Here is a 23,365-nt window from a genome sequence, read left to right on the forward strand (position 1 = left end):
TGTTCCGGGGTGCCATGCAATTCTCATTCATTTCATCTTCATCAAGCCTCTATTTTTTTATCCCCTGAGAGGCCAACAGAACCTTTCTCCACCACCCTGCTGGTCTTTGCGGAGCCGGGATTCAAACCCCCTGGCAGCCAGCCTCCAGAGCAGCAACCTCCATGCCTCACCCTTGGCTCTGTGGCCTTGTTTGGTAAGCTGCAGCGCTCTGCGTAGGCAACACACACCTCTTCTCCCGCGCAGAGGAGGGAGAGGCGCGTTGATTGTCTCCCAGTGGGTGAGAACACAGCATCAGGGAGAAGCCACAGACCTGTGCCAGGACCCGCTGCGCTCCTCCTGCTGATAAAACCACCCCCTTTTCACTGTGTGGAGGAGCGTCCTTGTGGCATAGTGGTTGTGGGTTGGGCTGCGAGCCACAGATCGGCAGTTTGAAGCCCCTGTGTGAGTAAGAGGAGGCTTCCTACAGTTCCAGTCTCGGGAACTCACAGGGGAAGTCCCAGCCTGTCTCACAGGGCGGCTCGAGGTCACAGTAACTCCGTGGCAGTGAGTTTGGTTTTCACATGGTCCCTGAAGTGTTCCCTGTCACCTGGGTCTGGAAGGGATGTCCCCAGACAACCCTTCATCCCCCAGGCTCCCCGATGCCTCAGCCACTCACAGCCATGTCCAGTTTTCTCCCCGGGACCTGCTCGGCCTCTCTCAGCTTGTGCAGAGCCCCGAGGCTGCCCATCTTCTCCTGCTTCCTCCTCTTGGCTCGCTGATTCTGAAACCAGATCTGGGGTGGAGTAGAGAGAAGACTGAGATGAATGTTTTCATGCGCTCTGGGCTCAGTGAGTTACATGATAGGCCACTAATCTCAAGACCAGCAGGTCTAAACCACCAGCTTCTCCAAGGGCAATAGATGAGGATTTTGATTCCCCTAAGAGTTATAGTCTCGGAAACCCACTGGGGCAATTATACCCCGTCCTGTAGGGTCACTTGAGTCAAAATTGACTCGATGGCAAGGAGTTTTGAGTCACAGCTAACCAGTTACTGCCAAGTTGACTCCCCTCAGAGTTCCCTCTTGGGTAGAGTGCTGTCCTCTGTAGGACACTTTTACATTAATAAATCACTTTACTGGAGGCTCTTACCTATATTATAACAGTCCGTACATCCATTGTATTAAGCAGATAGGTAGAAATTTGGCCATCAACGATTTGAAAACATTATTGTTTTAATGGTTTATTTTTGTGTTCAGAAGGAGATCACCAGCCCTTCATTCTGAGGCACCTCTGGGTGCATTCAAACCTCTAACCTTCTGGCTAACAGCGGAGCATTTGGCAGTTTGGAATAGCCAAGGACTCTTATGCCCAAATGTGGATTAATGACATCTTACAAGAGACCAGTACTCCACAGTTCGTAAAGCACCAGGGCATGCAGGATCCCTGCCAATCTGGAGGTCACCAGGGGACCAGGTGCCACAATCTTCAATGCTTCCGGGGACGGAGAGGACATCTCTGAGATAAACAGATGCTGCCAGGCGATAGGGAGTGGTGGGGTCTGTGGTCAGGCTGGCCCAGTGTCTCTGTTGTTGTTTTTCATTGGTTCTTGTTAGCTTCGCTCTGACTCATGAGGGACCCCATGTCAAAATGTTACCTGGTCCTGCACTCCCACGATCAGTGGTAGATTGGACTGGTTTGAGCTATAGGGTTTTCGTTGGCTGGTTTTGTGTGTGTGTTCATTGTGTCTTAGGTGAAAATTTACACTGCAGGTTAGTTTCCCCTTCAACGACACATATACAATTTGTACCGTGGCATTGGTTGGTATCCCTGCCACGCGTCATTGTTCTCCCCTGTCCTCCCCATTTCCACCCCACCCAGTGTCTCGGCCCCTCCCGTATTCTCACTCTTGCTTTGGGACAGATGTGGCCCATTTGGTCTCATATGGTTGATTGTTCTAAGGAGCACATCGCTCGTGGGCATTATTATTGACATATAGGCTGATTCTTTTATCTGATTGAGCCATGATCTCTGGGATGATCGACTCATTTCTGGGAGCAGATTGCCAGGCCTTCCCTTCTAGTCCGTCTTAGTGTGGAAGCTCCACTGAAACCTGTCTGGTTTCACAGCAACATACAGGCCTCCAAGACACAGGAGCAGTGGCTGTACACGCAGTGCATTGGCCAGCATTTGGGACTCATCCCATTTTCCAAGTGGGATTCTTGTTATGTGAGAAGGCCCTTGTCGTAAAGCCCCGAGAGTGTATAAGACAACCCATTTGTAGGGTCATCCAGAGGGAAGACAGTGTTCACACACCAGATCCATGATCTGGTCCTTTATAGAAAAAACCTGCTGATTATTTGTGGGCCCTAGATCTTGTGAATGAGGTTGAATGGTGATGTTCCTCTGGTGTTGTAACCAAGTAGATTTCCTAGGTAATTCAAATTCTCTCAACTACTCACCTGAAGTGGGAGGTTCAAACTCTTGGAATAAAGGCCTGGCAATCTGCTTCTGAAAGGTCGCAGCCTTGGAAACCGTAAGGGGTGCAATGCTGGCGTGAAACACGCGGGTTCTCTCTGAGTTGGAGTCAGCTGGGCAGCCACTGCTTGCCTTAATTTTGTTTTTTATTTTAACCCAACAAAGAGAAAGAACATGGAAGCCGATATTTATGGTGATTGATGTCACTTCATTCCATTTCCACCATCAAAGGAACTCAATGATGGTGACCTCATTTCCCTGTAAAACACCATGGCTGTACGGATGGGCTAAAGTCAATAGGAACTTTTAGATGAGGAGGGCAGCCCCAGAAATCCAGGCTACATGGTGTCTCCTCTGCTACCCCCTATCAGGCCAGAGGGTGGGTGGGGGAGCTGTACCTGAACTCGGGTTTCTGGGAGGTTGATCCTGGCTGCCAGCTGGTTTCGGACATGGGCATCTGGGTAGTGGGTAAAGTGGAAGGCCTTCTCCAGCTCCTGCAGCTGCTCCGTGGTGAAGGTGGTACGAGCCCTCCGCTTGCTCTTCCTCTCCTCTGTGTGCGAGAGAGCCCAAGTGAGGTCAGTGTTCTGGGAGCTAGCTTCTGTGTGGCTTTGGTCCCCACTTCCAATCCCGGTTGCTATGTCACAATCCTGGCTCCCTGGGTCCTCCTCCTTGTTGCTGCACAATATGCATTTGTCTAGAATTCCCTGCCTCAAGGATGAGTTTGTTTTGGGGCATATTAATTTGAGATGCCGTGCATTGGAATTGAGACACCAGGGGAAGTAGCAACAACTACAACAACAGATGAACTATTCAAATGAAGCTGCGTCTTAGGGATTCTGTTGTGTCACCTCAAATGAGATGCTGACGTTTTCCCCTCAGCACCTGTGTATGTGGCCTTGTTGGACATGGAGTCTTTGAAGATGGTGTCTGTTAGGCTGACATGCGGTCATACTGAAGTAGGGCGGATCTCAATTCTATACACTGGTGTCCTTGTATAAAAGGAGATAATCAGAGACAAAGAGACAAAAGAAGGATGCCAGGTGTGGTAGTTACCTAATCTGTTGTCAATTTGAGACTCAAGAGTGAAGGGGTGGAGTTTAGCCTGTCAATCAAGTTGCAGCTCCATTAACTCATTTGGAGGTGTTAAGCAGATAAATAGTTCACTGGAGGTGGGACACATGCTCACTCCCTGTGAGACATTCCTGTTGAGAAGACACATGGAGCTACACTAGAGCCCTGGAGCTGAAGGAGCCACATGGAGACCCCTGCCAGTGCTGAGATGCTTCCAACGCCACTGGATCCACAAGACTTTCCACCCACTGGTCTGTGATCTTCCTGAACTCCGTGTCATTGCATTTGTTGTGTGAGTCTGAAGAGGAATTTATGGATTGGTATCAGGCATATGGACTGATATAGGACTTATGGACTTGATTTGAACTGGGTTGGGATGTTTTCTTAATTATTTTTTATATAAAGTTCTTTCTTATACACATATGAGTGTCTATGAATTTGTTTCTCTAGTCTACCTGGACTAACACACCAGGGGATAGTACAGCTGAAAACCAAGGACCACTTGGAGCTTCCAGAACCTGGGAGACAGGCCTGCAACAGACTCTTCTTCAAAGTCTCAGAAGTAATCCACACTTTTGAGACTAATCTAAAATTCCCAGCCTCCAGAACTGTGTGTACCTACCTACATAAATACACACACACAAGCCAACAGAAAACTCACCGCCATCCAGGCAATCTGACTCATAGTGACACTATAGGACAGGGTAGAGCTGCTCTTGTTAATTTCTGAGACTAACTTTGTATGGAACTGGAAAGCCTTGACTTTGTCACATTGGAGTGGATGGCGGTTTCTAACTTCTAACCTTGTGGTTAGCAGCCCAGTGCATAACCACTACAACAGCGGGACTCCTTACTTACATACCAGGGCGCTTCAAAAAGTTCGTGCGAAAATGGAAGAAAAAGAAAATGGGATTTCCCCACAAATGTTTTAAAGCTTCCTCACATAAGTTTGAAGCCCCAAGGCGGGTTGGAATTGAGGTTCACAATTGGGGCATTGTCCGCATCTATTTGGCATTGAAATGATTAGAATGAATGGATTTGTTTAGGAAGAAATCACAGGTAGAGAAAATCAGAAAGTCTGTGAGCAAGCCCTGGGCCATCCCTCTTCAGAGGTTCACAAGCAGAGCAGGCAGCAAAGGAGGAAAGCAAGGGCGGTGTGGCAGGAAAATGTTTCAAGAAGAACTTGGGCTTTAGGTGAACAATTGATAACTTGGGTGCAGGGAGGTTAGGAAACATGTTAGAGGTGGGGGAAAGACTGGAGGTGCTTGCAAGAGTTAAAGGCAACAGAGGCGGATAGTTATACACACAACCCTGCAACAGTGCAGGTCTATGAGCAGATGCTTGGACAGACATGCAGGCTATAGAAGGGACAGGTGAGGGAGAGTATAACCACAAATATATATAGGTTTGACAAAGCATATTTGTGATAGGTAGGTTTATTGTGCCAACCCGGCCAATAAGAACATGTGGGATTAATAAGGTCGCAGTTTGATTGGAGGGCAAAAAGATAAATGACTTGGCAAGCTCCCCCCCCGCCCACCCCCCTCTCTCTTGCTCTCTGGTGATCAGACAGTGTGCAGCTGCTTTAGCTAGTTCTCTGCCTCAACTTGTGAGCTATATTACGTGTGGGACAGACAACACATGGATCGTGTTGCTAGAGCTTTAGGTTCTTTTGAGAACTGCTTTGCCACGGTGTATACATTGCTTGAGCTTGGGACTGTTGGATCCTGTCATCTGGCTGATGGTTGGTGACCTGCCCTGCTGTTTGCTGCCTGTGGCCGGACTGCCTGCATTGGTCTACGAAAGACTCAGCTGTCTGATTCCTTGACCTTAGACGCAGCAGCCCCCTATCTATCTATCTATCTATCTATCTATCTATCTATCTATCTATCTATCTACCTATCTACCTATCTATCTATCTACCTATCTACACACACACATACCATATATACTCAAGCATAAGCCAACCTGAATATCAGCTGAGGCACCTAATTTTACCACAAAAAATGCATTAAAATGTGCTGGAAAAACTTAGCTTATACAAGAGTATATACTATATATATAGTATTATATATATAATCATAAGTATCCTGGTTTTGTTTCTCTAGAGCACCCTGTCTAACACAATATTTGTATATGTATATTTAAATTTGTCATAAATACATCCACACACAGAGGACAAAGTTATGAAAGCTTCTTAGACATAACCAAACTGTTTGAGTGACTGAATTGTTGGGGCTGGAGGATCAGGACCATCATCTCAAGGGACATCAAGGTCAATTGGCCTAACATACTTCACAGAGATTATGTTCTATGTGAGCAGTGACTAGGGTCCTAAAAGCTTGGGAGCAGCCATCATCGGTGCCTCTATGGGTCTCTCCATGCCCAGAGGAGAGGAGACTGATGAAAACCAAAGACACATAGAAACAATTCATTGAATGAACCAGTGGACCACACAAACATCCATTTCTGCAACCCTGAGAGCGGAAGAACTAGATAGTCCCCAGTTAGTCAACTGCTCTGAAAAGAATCACTTTAGACAGTCCTGGGACGAGTGGGGAAACAATGTGGAAGGGAACTCCAAACCATAACAGAGATGAACCTTAGACAGAGAGTGGTGGGACCCCCAAGACGTGGGTCCTTACTCTTCAGGTATGGAACCGAAGCACGGTGCATTGAGGGGACTGCAGTGGAGGAGTAGAATCAAGATGTGTATGACCTGCTGGAGGTAAAACTATGATCTGCTCTGTAAACCTTCCCCTAATTCACAATAAAGACTGTTTTAAAAGAAGAAAAGAAAGAAGCTCTAAGCTGCAAACACACCAACTATGACGAGGACAGGGAAATGGTCATTGAAGCTGGTCTCACAGAGAACCTTAAAGAAAGCAGGGGATCAGCCCAGCTGTCTCTTGTAGAAATGACATCTTGTGGTTTGCTCTTTGGTCTCACCTCCTCCCTTTTGTTGTTAATCCATAAAACAAAACAAAACAAAACAAAACAAAAGCAAAACCCCCTCCTCAGGTGAATTCACCTTCCCTGGCTCTCAGAAGCCTCTCAGAGATGGCAGACAGTAAAATTTTCAACCTTCTCGCCTGCTAGAGAAAGCTATTGGCTTGTGAACCACCTTGGTAGGAGTGTGAGCTCTCTCTCTTTCACTCTATCCTCTCCATCGGCCCCATCTGTCTGGCTCCCTCCCTTTTTAGAGATATCTATTCTATATCTAGAGCTGGTGGCATGCTTCAGGGATAGAGACAGCCAATAGAACTTCAGAGAGAGAGATGACATGTGACATCTGTAGGTCAAGTTCTTACTGGATGTCTTCTGTATATGCTGGAATTGATAGGCACGGAGGCCAGTCCACAGGATGCAAGAATGGAGACAAGGTGATGGCAGCATTTCATTCAGTCCTTCCAGAAGTCGGGATATTAGATGATGATAAATGATACAGTATACTTTTATAAAAACTTGTCCAAAAAATTCACAGAAAGCAAGACTTCAGATTGACTGGGCAAGCCAAGGACACCGTGGACTGAGATTCTTCTGCACATCTAACACCGTGGACTAGGACGCGCAGACAAAAGGGAAAGTAGGACGTAGAGCAAGGATAAAGGAAATTAAACAGCATGGAGAACAAAGAATTAGAAACATAATTAGATTACCACTAAACAATAAGCCACCTCTTCCCTTTCCCCACAAAGGAAGCTTAGGTGGACAAGGGTTTATGATCAAAGACTTAATAGAGTTCTTACAAAGATAATTATCCCGAAGCTTCCTTTGTGTCGCTCCAGGGAGCAGCTATTAAGATATATATGGCTCCCCCTACTCTGCAGGTCTGAAGGGGCATAATTGGAGGGAGCGTGAAGAAGGGGAGGATCTAAGCCCTACTCTGCATAATGTGACTGCTGACTCCAGGGAGATAGGGCTGCCCACAAGCTATGGGCTGGTTAGAAAAAAGGATTTTCTTTTTCACTAAGTTTGGGCACTATGTTCTCAGAAGAAATGCTTGTCCTTGATTGGTGATGGTGATCATGATGATGATAAGATGCCGGTGTGGATGTGTCCGTGTCCAACAGCTCCAGTGGTCTCAAGAGAGAGAAAAGAGGTATGCAGAAACCCATACGGGTGAAGGGAGGGAGGCTGAGTCCTTAAATGGACCTCCCCGGAGAGCAGAGTACACCACAGTCCCCCTAGATTGACCATGGGTCCTTGCCACGTGGACAGTCAACACCGATTGTCTTCAGAACAGTCTTTCTTGGGCTGCTCCAGTCGGAATGACCCCAAATTAGAGAAACATAAAAAGCAGTGGGGCGGAGGGTGGCGGGGAGTGGGTAAGAGTGAGAGAAGGATCCTGTTGCTGAGATCACTACCTGTCAGTGAAGCGCCCTGAAAGATGACTGGAGAGATCCAGTCAGAAGGTCAAGAGGAGTCTGGGGAGAAGCAGATGTATTTGAACCTGTACTCATGGGACTGAGGTTCAGATTTGAGGCTGGACCATGTGAACTTTAACTCTGTTCAATATGGCAGCCACCTGTGATTATCTGAATTTCACTTGATTACAACACAATGAAAATTTACAATTCATTCCCCAGCCATGCTAGCCATACCTCAGTAGCTGCATGTGACCAGTGGCTACCGTGTGCGCCAACCCAGATTTGTAGTATTATTCGTAGTATTTGTAATTGCAGATTCGTAGTATTATTCGTAGTATTTGTAATTGCAGATTTGTAGTATTATTCGTAGTATTTGTAATTGCAGATTTGTAGTATTATTCGTAGTATGTGTAATTGCAGATTTGTAGTATTATTCGTAGTATGCGTAATTGCAGATTTGTAGTATTATTCGTCGTATGTGTAATTGCAGATTTGTAGTATTATTCGTAGTATGTGTAATTGCAGATTTGTAGTATTATTCGTAGTATGTGTCATTGCAGATTTGTAGTATTATTCGTAGTATGTGTAATTGCAGATTTGTAGTATTATTCGTAGTATGTGTGATTGCAGATTTGTAGTATTATTCGTAGTATGTGTCATTGCAGATTTGTAGTATTATTCGTAGTATTTGTAATTGCAGATTTGTAGTATTATTCGTAGTATGTGTGATTGCAGATTTGTAGTATTATTCGTAGTATGTGTGATTGCAGATTTGTAGTATTATTCGTAGTATGTGTGATTGCAGATTTGTAGTATTATTCGTAGTATGTGTCATTGCAGATTTGTAGTATTATTCGTAGTATGTGTAATTGCAGATTTGTAGTATTATTCGTAGTATGTGTGATTGCAGATTTGTAGTATTATTCGTAGTATGTGTGATTGCAGATTTGTAGTATTATTCGTAGTATGTGTCATTGCAGATTTGTAGTATTATTTGTAGTATGTGTGATTGCAGATTTGTAGTATTATTCGTAGTATGTGTGATTGCAGATTTGTAGTATTATTCGTAGTATTTGTAATTGCAGATTTGTACTATGTGTCATTATTCCAACAGTAGTTTCTCTTCATGTGCTGAGATTTCTTCTAATTGTCACACAGTAGTTGATATTCTTGTCAAGGATTTTGTTTTATTTGGATCCATAATTTATTTATTTACTTGGATCCATAATTAATTTACACAGAAGGAGAAGCCAAGCAATCCAATGATCCCTGCCAGCGCTGAGATGCTTACACGTTCACCAATTCGGATTTCCTCCTGCAGTTGGTTTCCATTGCGTGTGTTTTGAGAGATGGAGGAGGACTTTGTGGATTGGTGTTGGACACGTGGGTTAATGTTGGACTTGTGGGCTTGGGCAGCACTGGGTTGGGGTGTTTTCTTGATGTGCACTTACCCTTTATATAAAGCTCTCTCTTATACATATGAGTTTCTGTGGATTTGCTTCTCTAATGTACCCAGGCTAACACACCCTCTGTTGCAGGAGGAGGAGTCTGTAGGAAAGGGGCAGGAGGGCCTAGGGAGGGCTGGTGTTTGGGTTACAGAACACAGTAAGTTGGTTATAAGCAGAGGAAACAAGTGCGAGGAGGTAGAATAATGTACATGGATGATGGATCAGAGCAGAATGTAGAACACAGAACTCAGTGCAGAATCATGGAACCAGAGAGACTAGAATGATGCGGTCCATGTTGATGGAACTACCCAACATAAGGGATCAGATTCTTAATCACCAAGAAGGGACAGGAGCCTGGTCCTGTTCAGAGAGGACAAAGAAGGTACCAGAAGCCCCTTTCTATTGGGGAATGAACCATCGTGGACAAAGCATTGCATTGCGAGTGAGTTTCCATCTGCACCCAATAACTCCCTAGAGTTTTGGCATAGACGTGGAGAAGCAGGTGGCCACGGCCCAGTCCACCCACTGCAGCTGGCCAAGGGCACCTCGGGGGCAGGCTTTGGGAGCTGCAGGGAGGGGGTGGAGGCGGACGGCAGGGAACTGCCACCCCTTCCAGGCGACTCCTCTCCTAGTTATTAATTGTTCATGCTGTGAATCACACTTCAGTGGGTCTTCAAAGAGAACGAGTCAGCAGAACTTAATTAAACCTGAGCCGTTTAGCACATCGATCATAAGAAATACACAATTTACACAGGTGATTAGGCCACCTAATTATAAACCAATGTTTCTCCTTGCTTGGCTCCTTCCCCTGATTGCTGCTTCTCTGCCTTCTGCTAATTGCCAGTGACTGCTCAGCTAAGGGGCCAGAGGGGACTTGGCCACTGGGCAACACCTCCAGGAACGGGCCTTTCCCGCTGGCCTCCGTAGGCAGTGGTTTTCCCTGGAGGAGACTGGGTATGCCACGGGGCACCTCTGCAGGCTGGGGAAATCGCCTGACACGCCAGGTTGGTGGTGCTGGCGGACGTCTCCGCAAGAGAAGCCTGCTGTTGGGCTCCTCTCTTTCTAGAAAGGACTCAGACTTCCTCTAGCTCCCTGTTGCCTCCAGGAGACAAGGTGAACGCCTTTATTTGACATTCAAGACTCTTTTCCCTGATCTTCACCTCTGAACCTCCAATCCTGCCTGATCCCGTGCTGTTGGGAACTGCTGGGGAGTCAACGCCCGATGCTTAGTGGCCCTTTGCATAAAGGAACGGCACACTGTCCAGTGTCCATGCTTGGTGACAGATTGTACCATTGTGACCACAGGAGTTTCCCTGGATGATTGCTGGGGTAGATCACCAGACCTTTCTTTCTAGTCTGCCTTAGTCTGGGAGCCCGCCCAAACCTGTTTGGTATCATAGCAACACACAAGGATGAGTTGAGGATCAAAGTTCAGGTCTGCTGCATGGGGGGCGAGAATTCTACCACTACCTCTAGAGAAAGCCCATGTCTAGAGAAAGACGGGGCTTTCTACTCCTGTAAAGAGTTACAGCCTAGGAAGCCCACAGGGCCAGCCCTACACTGTCCTACGGGGTTTCTATGAGTTGGCATCGACTCAGTGGCAGTGAGTTGGGTGCTTTGCAGTCTCTCCACTGATGTGCTTTCTGTGCTCCCGGGGTTTGCTCTCTGTCCTCCTGTCTTCCTTTGTTCACCGACTCCCACTCCTCCCTCCAAGCTCAAGCCAATCACAGGCCCCCTTCTCTCCAAGGCCTGTGTGAATCTTCATATGGTAGTCTTACTTTAAAAAAAAAAACGATGTGTATGAAATCTGTATATGAAAATATTTGAACACCAAAACACTAGACTCACTGCCATCGAGCCAACGCCTGCTCATAGTGACCCTACAGAGTGACAAGGTGGAACGACCTCTGAGTTTCCGAGATTGCAACTCTTAAAATATATATATACTAATCATTTTATTGATGGTGGTGGTGGGGGGCTCTTACAAATTTTATAACAACCCATCATTCAATTGTATTAAGCAAACTTGTACAAATGTTGCCACCAGCATTTCCAAAACATTTTCTTTCTACTTGAGCCCTTGGTGTCAGCTCCTCATTTCCCCACTTCCTCTCCCACCTTCCCACCCTTGTGAATCCTTGATCAATGATAAATTATTATGATTTTGTACCTGACACTATCTGTTGCCTCACTTCACCCACATTTCTGTATTTGGTCCTCCTGGGGGTGGGCTATATATCCAACCTTGTGATGGGTTACCCCCGAGATTATAACTCTTTAGGGGAGTAGAAAGCTCTGCTTTTCTGCCTATATTAGTGAAGTGTCCTAAATTTTGGCATTTTAGCAATCAGATTATGTTTCAAAAAAACCCACCCCAAACCAACCTTCTCTGCCTTAATTGATTTTTGAAATCGATTCTATCTATCTATCTATCTATCTATCTATCTATCTATCTATCTATCTAATTTCTATCATTCATCTTGATAGTGATGACTGAGTGCTGAGAAGGTAGTATTATAATTACATATCCTTTCCCCCCTCATTATTATTTTTATTATATCCTACATACACTAAACTACATTTTCTTTTACCTTCTATTTTTAGTTTAACTGTAGTTTCTATTTTTCTATGACAAACAGGGGTTGGTTGTACAAACAAACAAACAAACAAACAAACAAGTAAACAAGTAAAGAAGAAATAGGGATGGTGGAAAGAGATGAGACTAAACAAATGATGAAGAAAATCACTGAGAACAGACCACGAAGAGGCTCACGAGCAATTTGCTGACTCAGCCTCTGAGGATGGCTGGTTTTGTGCCCTCTCTCAGGGGCCTGAGGGCAGTTTTCTTCCAAGTGTTCAGATACACATGTAGTTAGGTGCCACTAAGTTGGTCCCAAGTCACAGCGAGCCTGTCTGTGTACAGCAGAAGGAAACACTGCCTGGTCCTGTGCCAGCCTCACAGTTGACCCGACGTCTCAGCTCATCGTTGCAGCCATCGTGTCAACCGATCTCATCAAGAGTCTGTCTCTGTTTCATGAACCTTCTACCTTATCAAGCACGAGGTCCTTTTCCTGAAAGTGTCTCGTCTGACAAAAAGCCCAAAGTGCATGAGAGAAATTCTCACCACCCTCACTTCTAAAGAACATTCTGGCTGTACTTCCCCCAAGATGGATATGTTTGTTCTTCTGACAGTTCATGGTACTTTCAATATTCTTTGCAAACACTGTAATTCAAACAAGGGCATGGTGGGAGAAGAGGGGTTCTAGGTCCAAGATTAAGCCAGAGAACTAGAGAAGGCCCACTCTGCACTAGGTCTGGTAAACCAAAGTAAGGATTTTTAGCTTTGCCCTGCACCCCACGGGCAATGAAATTCCATTTTCGGGTTCTAGGCAGGAAAATGTGCAATGATCTGTGGTAGGTAGGTTTATTATACCAACCTGGCTAATAATAACATGTGGGAATTAATATAGTCCCGGTCTGATTGGTGGGCAAAGAGATAAATGGCTTTGCAAGGCCTGCCCCCCTCTCTCTTGCTCTCTGGGGATCAGAGCGTGCTGGAGGCTGGAGCATGCATGCTGCTGCTATAGCTAGTTCTCTGCCTGCCCTTGTGAGCTACACTACCTGTGGGCCAGGCCAATCCGTGGGTCATGTCACTAAAGCTTGAGGTTCCTTCAAGACCTGCTTCATCACACTGCTGGTGGATTTTGTCACCATGCGTTGCTTGCGTTTGATATCCCATCCGGGCCTGCTTCGCTAAGCTCCTGAGCTACTGACTTGCTGACCCACCCTGTTGCTTGCTGCCGTGGGCAGACTCTGCTTGCCTTGCTCCAGGGAGGACTCTGCTGTCTGCTTCCTTGACCTTGGACCCAGCCATCACCAGGTCTGTCGGATGGGGAGTCACTGGTGGGTTCAAATCGTCCACCTCTAAGTGAGTAGCTGAGTGCTTCACTGTTGCACCACCAGGACTCCATGGCTGCCTGATGAGTAACATGAGGCCAAATCTAATTTCAATGACTGCCAATACTTTCAGCCCGCTCTTCTTTCCACTCCGGTTTCTCCCAGCCCTGATAGCTGTGTGTGTGGTGGTGACGGGGTCCTCTGATGATAGCAGATGTTGTCAATGCTCTGCTCTCTCCCTCCGACCTTACGGTGTTTCCTACTATTGCCAGAATCTGCATTTTTGAGCCTAAAGTCAAGCAATGCTAGGACAGTAGATTCACATATCATCTCCCTTCGTGTCAGGAGCCTTGATGTTGTAGTGGTTACATGTTAGGCTGTGATCTGCGTGGTCGGAAGTTTGAAACCACGAGCAACTCCACCGGAGAAGGACAGCTTTCTACTCTTGTAAGCAGTTACAGTCTTGGTTGGAAACCCACGGCAGTGTGGGGGGGGCCTGTTGCCATGAGTCAGCATTGACTTGACGGCAGTGAGTTTGGTTTGAATTTTTCCTCCCTTAGCAGCTCTCTGCCAGTGATGGGAGGGGTGTCTGGAGACTAGCTCCTTCTCCTCCCGAGTGGGATATCTCTAAGGAGTATATTCACTCCGTCTCCTGGTAGACCTAAGCTTCAGTTGCTCCCTGTGTCACTGCCTTGATGATGTACACTGTACCGATTGCCTTTCTTTTTTGCATATTTTCACTTGTATTCTTTGCACTTCCCAGTTGGACAGAACTGCCGATTGTCACCATTCGCTTCTGACTCATGGAGACATGAATGTTAGAGTTGAACTGCGCCTCACAGGGTTTTCAATGGCCAATCTTCTGGAAGTAGAGCTCCAGGTTTTTTAATCCCAATACAACGCCACTCAGGGACTCCCCAAATAAATGTCAGAGCCTTTCCTTAGGGTCTGCTTTGGCGGGAACCCACACCAACACAAGGCTTCCTTACTAGCAAGGGCCATGCCTTGTACTTCTTTGACTCAGCTCACACAGGGCTTAACCCTGAGCCAGCTTCTCAATTCTAGAACCAGCCCCAGGTGCCTAGAGCCCTGCAGTCCAAGCCGGGCGCTCTTCTGGTGGCAGACTGAGAGAGGAGGCTCAGCGAAGGGAGACCAAGTCACACCTGTCTTGTGAGAAGCGAGAGCTTCTGGTTCCATATCCTTCTATCCTGCTCCTGTCTGTCCTGAGGTCAATTCCTGTGCGTCCGTCCAGAGGTGCTAACCACACAATAGTTCTCAGCTACACCTAGCTCCAGGACATCTTCTTCTACTGTTTAGGGTGGAGCTGGGCAGAGCCGAGCCAGGCAGGGCAGGGCAGGGCAGGGCAGGGTATGATAGTTAACTTTCATTCCTGATAGTGCTGGGGGGATGATAAGAGTGATGGGCAGGAGGGCACGCCATGGGAGCAGGAAAGGAATAATTTGACGGCCTGGAAGAGAAAGAAAGGAGAGCAGGAGATGGGATAGAAAAGTAATGGAAGAGGAGGAGGAGGAGAAACGAGAGGGGAGGAAGAAGCAATGGCTTCTAAAGAGCAAAGATGACGAGATATACGGAGAGGGTAGCTCCATGTTCTTGGAGGGTGGATCGTGAGGGGCAGGTATGGTGTGGTGGGAGAGGCCCCACAGGTCCAGGGCTAGGGCAATCTGTCAAGGACTTCAGATACCATGCTAAGAAATTCATCTGCTCAGGCAAGGAATGGTAAACTGAGACCCATGGGTCAAATCTGGCCCACCAGATGTTTCTGTAAATACAATGTTTTTTGGAACGCAGCCATGCACAATCATTTCCGCGCTGTCTAGAGCTTCTTGCAAGCGAACACAGCAGAGTTGAGTACGTGCGGCAGAGACCATATGGCCTGGGAACCAAAAATGTTTACCAGCTGGCCTTTCACAGAAGAAAAAAAAAAAAGCCAAACTTATTAGCCAGTGTTCCTCAAATCCCATCAGCCCCCTGGGCCCCAGGCCAGTGTCACCACACTCAATGGGCACAACTTCAATGTGTCAACTCCTTGTTGCTGAGCCCACTCTAGGTGTGCAGACCTGGTTTTAGTCACTGATACGCGTTTGCCCAGTGGGGTTGGCCTTTTCCCTGCCCAGTTTCTTCTCCTTTTCCCTGGAAACCATACCTTCCCTATAGAAAGAAGGCCAGTGGGAAAGGCCCATGGATGACCTCCATCTTCCCAGGATCTGGGTCTTGGGTACAAAGAGGCTTCCTCCAGCCCACATCTCCTTTGACCTTGAGTTCCCTGGGTACAGCAACACTCCCCTCCCAGAAGGAAGGAATGAGGGCCTGGGGCCAGCGTGCTTCGGGTGGGGAGAGCCTCTTGGGCTTTTCCATTGACTGGAGACGTAGGAGGGTCCAGACCACTCATCACGAGGGTCCTTGCAAGACTGGGACGTGTGGAGGCAAACTTCGTACTCGCCAAGATACACAAGGAGGGAGATGTATACTGGTCTTGGAACCTGAATAATTGTCTGATCCCAGCTCTTGCATGTCCCCGAATGTTCCGATGGGACAAGTCACATCGTCTCGCTGAGCCTCAATCTCCCCAAAGGCTGGTCATTTTTTTTATTGCTGTTGTTCTTTGTTGTGTATACTTTCCCTTTATGAAATCCAGGATAGGGAAATCTAGAGAGACAGTAACTGGATTAACAACTACCTAAAGCTCCAGTGGCATAGAGATTACGCAATGGGCAGCTAACTTCAAGGTCAGCAGTTCGAAACCACCCGCAGCTCCGAGGGAGAAAGACGGGGCCTTTTAATCCACACGGGGCAGTTCTACCCTGCTCTAGAGGCTCACCTTGAGTCAGCAGTGACTTGTAGTAGTGAGTTTGGGTTTTTTTTTTTTTTTTGAGGAGCATGGCCAGGGAGGTTGGGAGAAATTGGGAGCTAGACACAAGGACCGCAAGAGAGTAGAAAATGTTCTAGAATTGATTGTAGTGCCGATCACACAACTCTTAACACGACTAAACTATTGAACTGTATGTATGCATGTGAGTTAGATAGCGATAAAACTATTTTAAAAAAAAGACCGGTTCTTAGACCACTTTCACTGGAAGCATTTGGGGAGAGCTCGTCAGAATGCATATTACTATGTACTACTCAGACCCAATGCATCGGGAGTCTTGGGTGCTGGGCCTGCATTTGACCAAGCTCCTTAGGAGGGTCGAGTGGACTTTGAACGTTTGTGAGCCGCTCCGTGTCTCCCCTTCAATGTGGCGAGTGATAGCAGATGAGCAACGGGAATTTGGGCACCACTGTTACTGCTGGTGGAGAGGAGGCTGTGCCCCCATGGCTGCCCTGTTGTATGAGAACTTATGAGCACCCTGCTTTGCACAAGGCTATGGATGGCAGTGACAGCCAGACATCCATTCGGAGAGTGCCCACCTAGCGTAAGCCTCCATTGAATGCTTTCTGATCATTAACCAGGGATGTAGACAATCTTGTCCTCAGGCAGAATGCTTTGGTGAGTGGCTTGCCTCCACCCCTCTCCTGCCAGCCCAGGGAAGGGCAGATATACTGTTCTAGATGGAAGTCACTGTACTGGGGACGGTACTCCCTGAACTCCAACTCACTGCCATTGAGCCAGTGCTGACTCAGAGTGACCCTCTGTTTGTTTCTGAGACTATAACTGTTTATAGGAGTTGAATGCTGTTTTTATCCCTTAGAGCTGCTGGTGGTTTTGAACTGCTGACCATGCGGATCAAAGTCCAACTCATAACCACTACACTGGGGGTTGATGAGTCACGAGTTACATCCTATCAGTTTTGCCCTGACTGCCTTGGTCAGATGGCTCTGCACCAATCTTGTAAGCCTTTCTATCTAATGATCTATGTGTCCTAATCATGTTCCTGCTTCTGTAGTCCTACCTGGAATTGTGATATATTGATCTGTCATCAATCATGCTTTTGTGGCAGTTTCCTTTGCCCCCTTACCCCAATGCCCCATTTCCCTTGTTTCCCAATTGAAAATCCTGAGCCATCGTGGTTAGTAGCCTCCCTTATACAGATGCTGCGTCTATGTCTCTGCCTCCTTTAACATGCAATACGCGTTCTCTCTAAATTATGTTTGAGATGGAGTCTTGTTTGTACCCTAAAACACCTTTGACTTCCTGTCCTGCGTTGCATGCTGCCATGGCAAGCAGCAACAAACCTGGGACCAGCCATGGAGGCTCCTGGGAGGTCAGGCAGGCAGGGATGGAGGCTCTTGCCCTGCCTGGCCCGGCCACCTTTCTTCTTTGGGAGAAAACGTCCACATGTGAACCTTCAAGGTCTTTGCATGACTAAAGCAGTAGCTGTCAGGTTGAATCTGACTCAAGGCGACCTCATGTGCGGCAGAGGAGAACGATGCTCCTTGACGTTTTCTTGAAAAGTTTTTTATTTGGTTGTGGCTGTTGAGCACATGCACAAGAAGCCACACATGCGATTCCTTTCTGTGCATCTAATTCGGTCGCATGATGCTATTCCTTGAGTTGTGCAGACATTCTTGCCCACCTTTCCTGCATGGCTCCTCCCCTGCTAACATAAACTGGCCACTCCCCAGGGCCCTCATCTAATCTTTCTAGTTGCTTGGTCAGTCTGATCCCATATAAGCAATTCTTAAAAGAGCAGAAGGCTTTTAGTGGCTTCTCTTCCTCCTTCCTAGTCCAGAAGCTCTGCGGAAGCCTGTTCCCTTTGGGTGGCCCTGCTGGCACTGGACATAGCCGTGACACAGCTCCCAGCATCACAGCCACGCACAAACAAGAGCACGATGCTCAAGGCAGACATTCTGTTTGCTAGTTAAACTAAATCCGGCCTTGCTTGGTGCTACGAAGGCTTCAGGGGGATGTTCTTGGTTTAAATTTGAAAGGCTGTCTTGTGCCAGCCACTGATTCAGAGGCTTCTGCAGTGTGTGTCCAACTTGTTCATCAGTAGGTGAGCATGTCAACGGGTTGTAACACTCAGGGACTCTAGAGACGTGTCATGAATCAGTCGTGGTGTGTCAGAGCTGGAAGAGGCCAAAGAGAGGCTATAGTTCTGCCCTTCCATGTCACAGGTGGGGAAGCTGAGGCTCAAAGTGGGCATGTGGCTTGCCTGAGGGTCTCTTGTGAGCTGAGGCCAGTTCTGGGCTGAATCTGCCTTGGAAGACGTTCAGCCACAGCGCTCTTAGAAGCAGGGACGGCTAGGCTTCATCTCACATACCTTGGACATGTTATCAGGAGGGACCAGTCGCTGGAAAAGGACATGATGCTTGGTAAGGAGAGGGGCAGTAGAGGGGAAGTGAAAAAGAGGACGTCCCTCAAGGAAATGAACTGACACAGAGGCTGCAACAAGACAAATACAGAGGCTGTGATAACATAGACACAGAGGCGGTAATAACAAGGAGGTGGACTGACACAGGCTGCAATAGTGGCTCAAACATAACAATGATTGTCAGGGTGGTCCAGGAGTGGATAGGGTTCCCTTCTCTTCTGCACAGGGTGGAACTAGACTCCGAGACACCTCGCAGCCACAGCAAGTATCTCTCCTCACCTCCCAGAGCTTCACAGACTTTAGGTGATTAGCTATTTCTACAAGTTTCTATAAGTCAGGCTAGTTGCTGACATGTCAGTATCACCACTCTACTTAGCATTTTCCCAACCAGACATTTTTTTTTTTGCTTAAATTAATTTATTTTTTATTGTTATTATTTTTTACTCATCATTTTATTGGGGGCTCTTACAAATCTTATAACAATTCATCATTCAATTGTATTAAGGACATATGTTGTACATATGCTGCCAGCAACATTTCCAAAACATTTTCTTTCCACTTGAGCCTTTGGTATCAGCGCCTTTTTTTCTGCCCCTCTCTCCCACCCTCCCACTCTCATTAATCCTTGATCAGTTATATATTATTATTGCCATTTTGTATCTTACATTGTCCATTTTCTCCCTTCACCCACATTTCTGTTATTCGTCCCCCTCAGGGGTAGGTGGGCTATGTATATATCCAACCTTGTGATGGGTTCCCCCTTTCTCCCCTTCTTAAATTCGTTCTAAAAGGCAATGTCATATCAGGACCATAAATGGAGGACCAATATCACTCGTCATCAACAGAAGATTCCAAAACCAAACTCACTGCCATCAAGTCCACGCTGACTCACGGTGACCTTTTAGGACAGGGTAGGACTGCTCCTGTGGGTTTCTAAGATTGTAACCCATAATGGGAGTAGAAAGTCCCTTAATTGAAAATTAGTGTAGAAATAATTATGGAATGATCCATGTGAATAATCTTTGAGTAACCACAAAGGCATCCAGAAACCTCATGTAAATGTCCCAAAGCCCATGGGAGTGCTGAACTTCACCAGAGTTTGAATGGAGGGATTTAAATTATACTGAGGAATAATCTAGAGGGGACTGTCTCGGGTCCAATCTAGTGCTAACCAATGATGTAGTTTTGTGGGGGAAATTTAATGGGTTTTGTGGTTACATAATCTGTCGTCAGTTTGAGACTATTAAGAGTGAAGGGGTGGAGTTTAGCTTGTCAATCAGGTCACAGCTTGATGACCTCATTTGGAGGCACCAAGGAGATAAATAGTTCACTGGAGGTGGGACACAGGCTTGCTCTCTGGGAGACATTCCTGTTGGGAAGACACATGAAGCTACCCTGGTGCCCTGAGCTGGAGGAGCCACGTAGGGACCGCAGCCAGTGCTGAGAAGCTTACACCACCACTGGATCCACAAGACTTCCCACCCACTGGCCTGTGATCTTCCTGTACTCTGAGTCATTGCATGGCTGTGTGAGTCTGAAGAACTTATGAACTAGTATTGACATATGGGGTAATATCGACCTTATCAACTTGATCTGGACGGGGCTGGGATGCTTTCTCAATACCCAATTGCTCTTGTATATAAAGTTCTCTCTTACACACATATGAGTGTCTATGAATTTTGTTCTCTGTCTACCTGGACTAACACAGGTTTGAACTTCTATAAAAACAAAAAACAAAACAAAGCTAACTGTGTTAGTCTTGGTAGACTGGAGAAACAGATTGATAGAGACACTCATGTGTAAGAAAGAGCTTTATATATACAAGAGCAATTGAATATTGAGAAACTGCACCAGCCCAGTCCGGATCAAGTCCATAAGTCTGATATCAGCCCTTATGTCCGATACTAATCTCTAAAGTCCTCTTCAGACTCAGGAAACACATGAAATGATACTGAATGCAGGAAGATCAGAGGACAGTGGGTGGTAAGCCTTGTGGATCCAGTGGCAGTGTAAGCATCTCAGCACTGGCAGGGGTCTCTATGTGGCTCCCCCAGCTCCAGTGTTTCTTATCAGCAGGAATATCTCCCAGCGAGTGAGCCTGTGTCCTGCCTCCAGAGAACTTTTTATCTCCTTAGTGCCTCCAAATGAGGTCATGAAGCTGCGACCCTTTCACTCTGAAGTCTTTAACTCCACCCTTTCACTCTGAAGTCTCAAATTGACAACAGATTATGTAACTACCAGACTGAAGCAAACCCCCTGCCATCAAATTGATGCCAATTCATAGTGATTCTCTTCAGCGTTTCTGAGACTGCTAATCATTACGGGAGCAGACAGTCACATCTTTCTCCTGTGACGTAGCTTATGCGTTTGAACTGATGACCTTGTAGCTGACAACACAACTCTCACCAGCGGACCACCTTTTGTTTTCTATAACTTGCTGCCATTGAGTCTGTTCCAATTCATAGCAAGTGCATAGGACAGGGTATGACTGCCTTGTGGGTTTCTGAGACTGTATTAAAAATATCATTAATTGGGAGTTAATACATATATCGCTCCATAGTTCAATCATGTCAAGCAGAATTGTATAATTGCTACCACAGTTTCCAAACATTCTTTTTCTTCCTGGATTCCTTGGCATCATCTCCCTTTTGTCCCATCCCCCTATCACCACTCTACACCCTGCTCCCACTCCTGCCCCCAGAAATACATATTCTACTTTCTGTCCCTAGAGGTTCATCGATCCTGGATTTCCTATCTCTCAAAACAGCAAACATATAACCCAACTTCAAGAGAGTGGCAGCCAATGACATAATTCTTTATGGGAGTAGAAAGCCCTGTCCGTCCTTCTCCTGAACATCTTCTGTAAGGGGGGAGGGATACTCTCCGAGGCTGACATGTTTTGCATCTAGGTAACCCACAAGGTTCAGTGCTCCAGTGCTAACAGAAAGGTTTGCAGAAGAAAGGCCTGGCAATCTCATTCAAAAAGATCTCGTCTTCGAAAACCCTGTGAAGCACTGAGTTGCAATCCACTGCATGAGAACGGGTGCTGATTAAATGTCCCCTGCGTCGCCATGGGGACCCATGGAGGGCCAAGTAGCCATGAAAATGCTGGGAGTGACACAGGGCATGGTCTAAGGTTCCCTGTGAGGGATACTCTGGCGGGTGCCCACGGAGGGTCTCCCTTCCTGAGCAGAGCCAGGTCACGGAGCCCAGGCAACAGGCAAGGCAGTGAGCTGCTGACACTTACCCCGAGGCTGGTCCTGCTCGAGTCTCTCCAGCCTGCTGGCTGTGGCTGCTGCTGGCTCCGGGCTCTCTCCCCCTGTCCCTTCAGCCCTGGTGGCGTCCACCCAATCAGTGGGTCTCTTTAGGATCTCCTCGATGGAAAAGGACAGGCTCCGATTCTTGGGGGCCCCACAGCCCCCCTCCCCCTTCCTCTTCATGCCCTTCCAGAGAGCAGGGTTCTCACTGTGGGTCCAGGGAGGAGGAATGGGAGGGAGTGGGGCTCCCCAGGACCTCCTGGGATCAAGAGCGCGAGCACAGGGAGAGACCGGGGGTCTCATGGTTGGGTGACGAACTCGAGCCGGTCTCTGGAGGGACGTCCATAGTTCACTTCATAACATCCTTGGAGCAAGGCGTCAGGTCACATCAGATGAACCCAGTACGTTCGCTAGCCTACGTCTGCTGGGACTCAAAGCCCGCCCCAGCTTGATGCCAAGGGAGTCCCCACCAGCCAAAGGGGCGTCATTTCCCAGGGAAGGGTCTTCTTACTGGCACCTGCTCTCTTGATGTCCAGCCCAGGCCTGGAGTCCCCGAGGCCAGTGTCCAGTGGACAGCAATGAGGAGTGGACTAGACCAGCGGGGCTGGAAGAAAGACGTGTCTGCTCCAAGCCGAGATCAGGAGGCTGTGGGTGCCTTTGCCCTGGCGCTGGGCTGGGGCCCTTTCCTGTGGGTCCCAGCCAGGCTTCCGAAAGGCTAGAGCGCCACCCTGGGGCTCCGGGTGGCCAGTTCAGTCCTAGGCTATACTGGGAGTGTGTGTGTGTGTGTGTGTGTGTGTGTGTGTGTGTGTGTGTGTTCATTCCAGAAACTCCTGGTGCTCTTTCCAGAAGAGCTCCACCCTCGCCCCCAGGCTGTGATCGCTGTCCTCCCAATGGAGGCTAAGACAGGGGGTTGTCTGCTGTAGCCAGCCCATCCCCTCTCCACCACAGAGCTGGCCTGGGCCACGCCATGGTCTCAAACCTCCCCAAGTGTCGCCACTGGCTACCTCATATCACAGGCCCATCTGCGGGCTCCTGGCCTGAGGTGCCCCCCCTTCCTTTGGGGGGGTCCTTTCTGCTTCTTTCCTGCCTGCAGCTCCTTACCTGTGCCCCATCTCTCTGTTCAAATAAACAGCTGCTGGGAGCCCACAGGGCTTCATCTGTCCTCACCAGGAGTCCTGAGCCAAGTGTCTGTGTAACCAAGGAGGAGGGGCAGTAAGAGGGGCCGATAAGAGAGGGAGCTCTCCCCACTCCCCCCTCCCCCAGGCACCTTGAGGGCAGGTGTCTGGAGGAAAGGGACAGGAAGTGGAGAGGATGGGGCCAAAGGGGGAGGCCAGGTGGGACAGGACGGCCAGGAAGTCTGCCCAGCTCAATAAACTGGGCTTACTAGGCTTTAGGAGTTTATGGATCTGCACGGAGGCTGGAGGCTGCGCCAGGTGCCTTTCGGCAGGCACGCTTGCAAATAACAGAGCAGGAGTGGCCTCTGAGTCCCTTTGGCTCATGTAGGTAAACTGAGGCCCAGAGCCTGGGGCATGGTGAGTGTCTTGGTAGGGTCTGAGCTAAGCACCCACTTGGGGACTCTATCCAGGACGCCACACTGAC

General features: G+C 47.7%; 1 protein-coding gene across 1 annotated transcript; it reads right to left on the reverse strand.

The window, feature by feature from the left end:
- Positions 1 to 643: 643 nt before the first annotated feature.
- Positions 644 to 22,878, reverse strand: ISX (intestine specific homeobox). The gene is made up of 4 exons (XM_075552638.1): positions 22,868 to 22,878; positions 21,757 to 21,974; positions 2,852 to 3,003; positions 644 to 772 (listed from the first exon to the last, which is right to left on the reverse strand). Exons 1-4 carry the CDS (start codon positions 22,876 to 22,878, stop codon positions 644 to 646), a joined length of 510 nt encoding a protein of 169 aa, XP_075408753.1.
- Positions 22,879 to 23,365: the final 487 nt, after the last annotated feature.

The sequence above is a fragment of the Tenrec ecaudatus genome, chromosome 6 (assembly GCF_050624435.1).
Source record: "Tenrec ecaudatus isolate mTenEca1 chromosome 6, mTenEca1.hap1, whole genome shotgun sequence".
NCBI classification, from domain to species: Eukaryota; Metazoa; Chordata; class Mammalia; order Afrosoricida; family Tenrecidae; genus Tenrec; species Tenrec ecaudatus.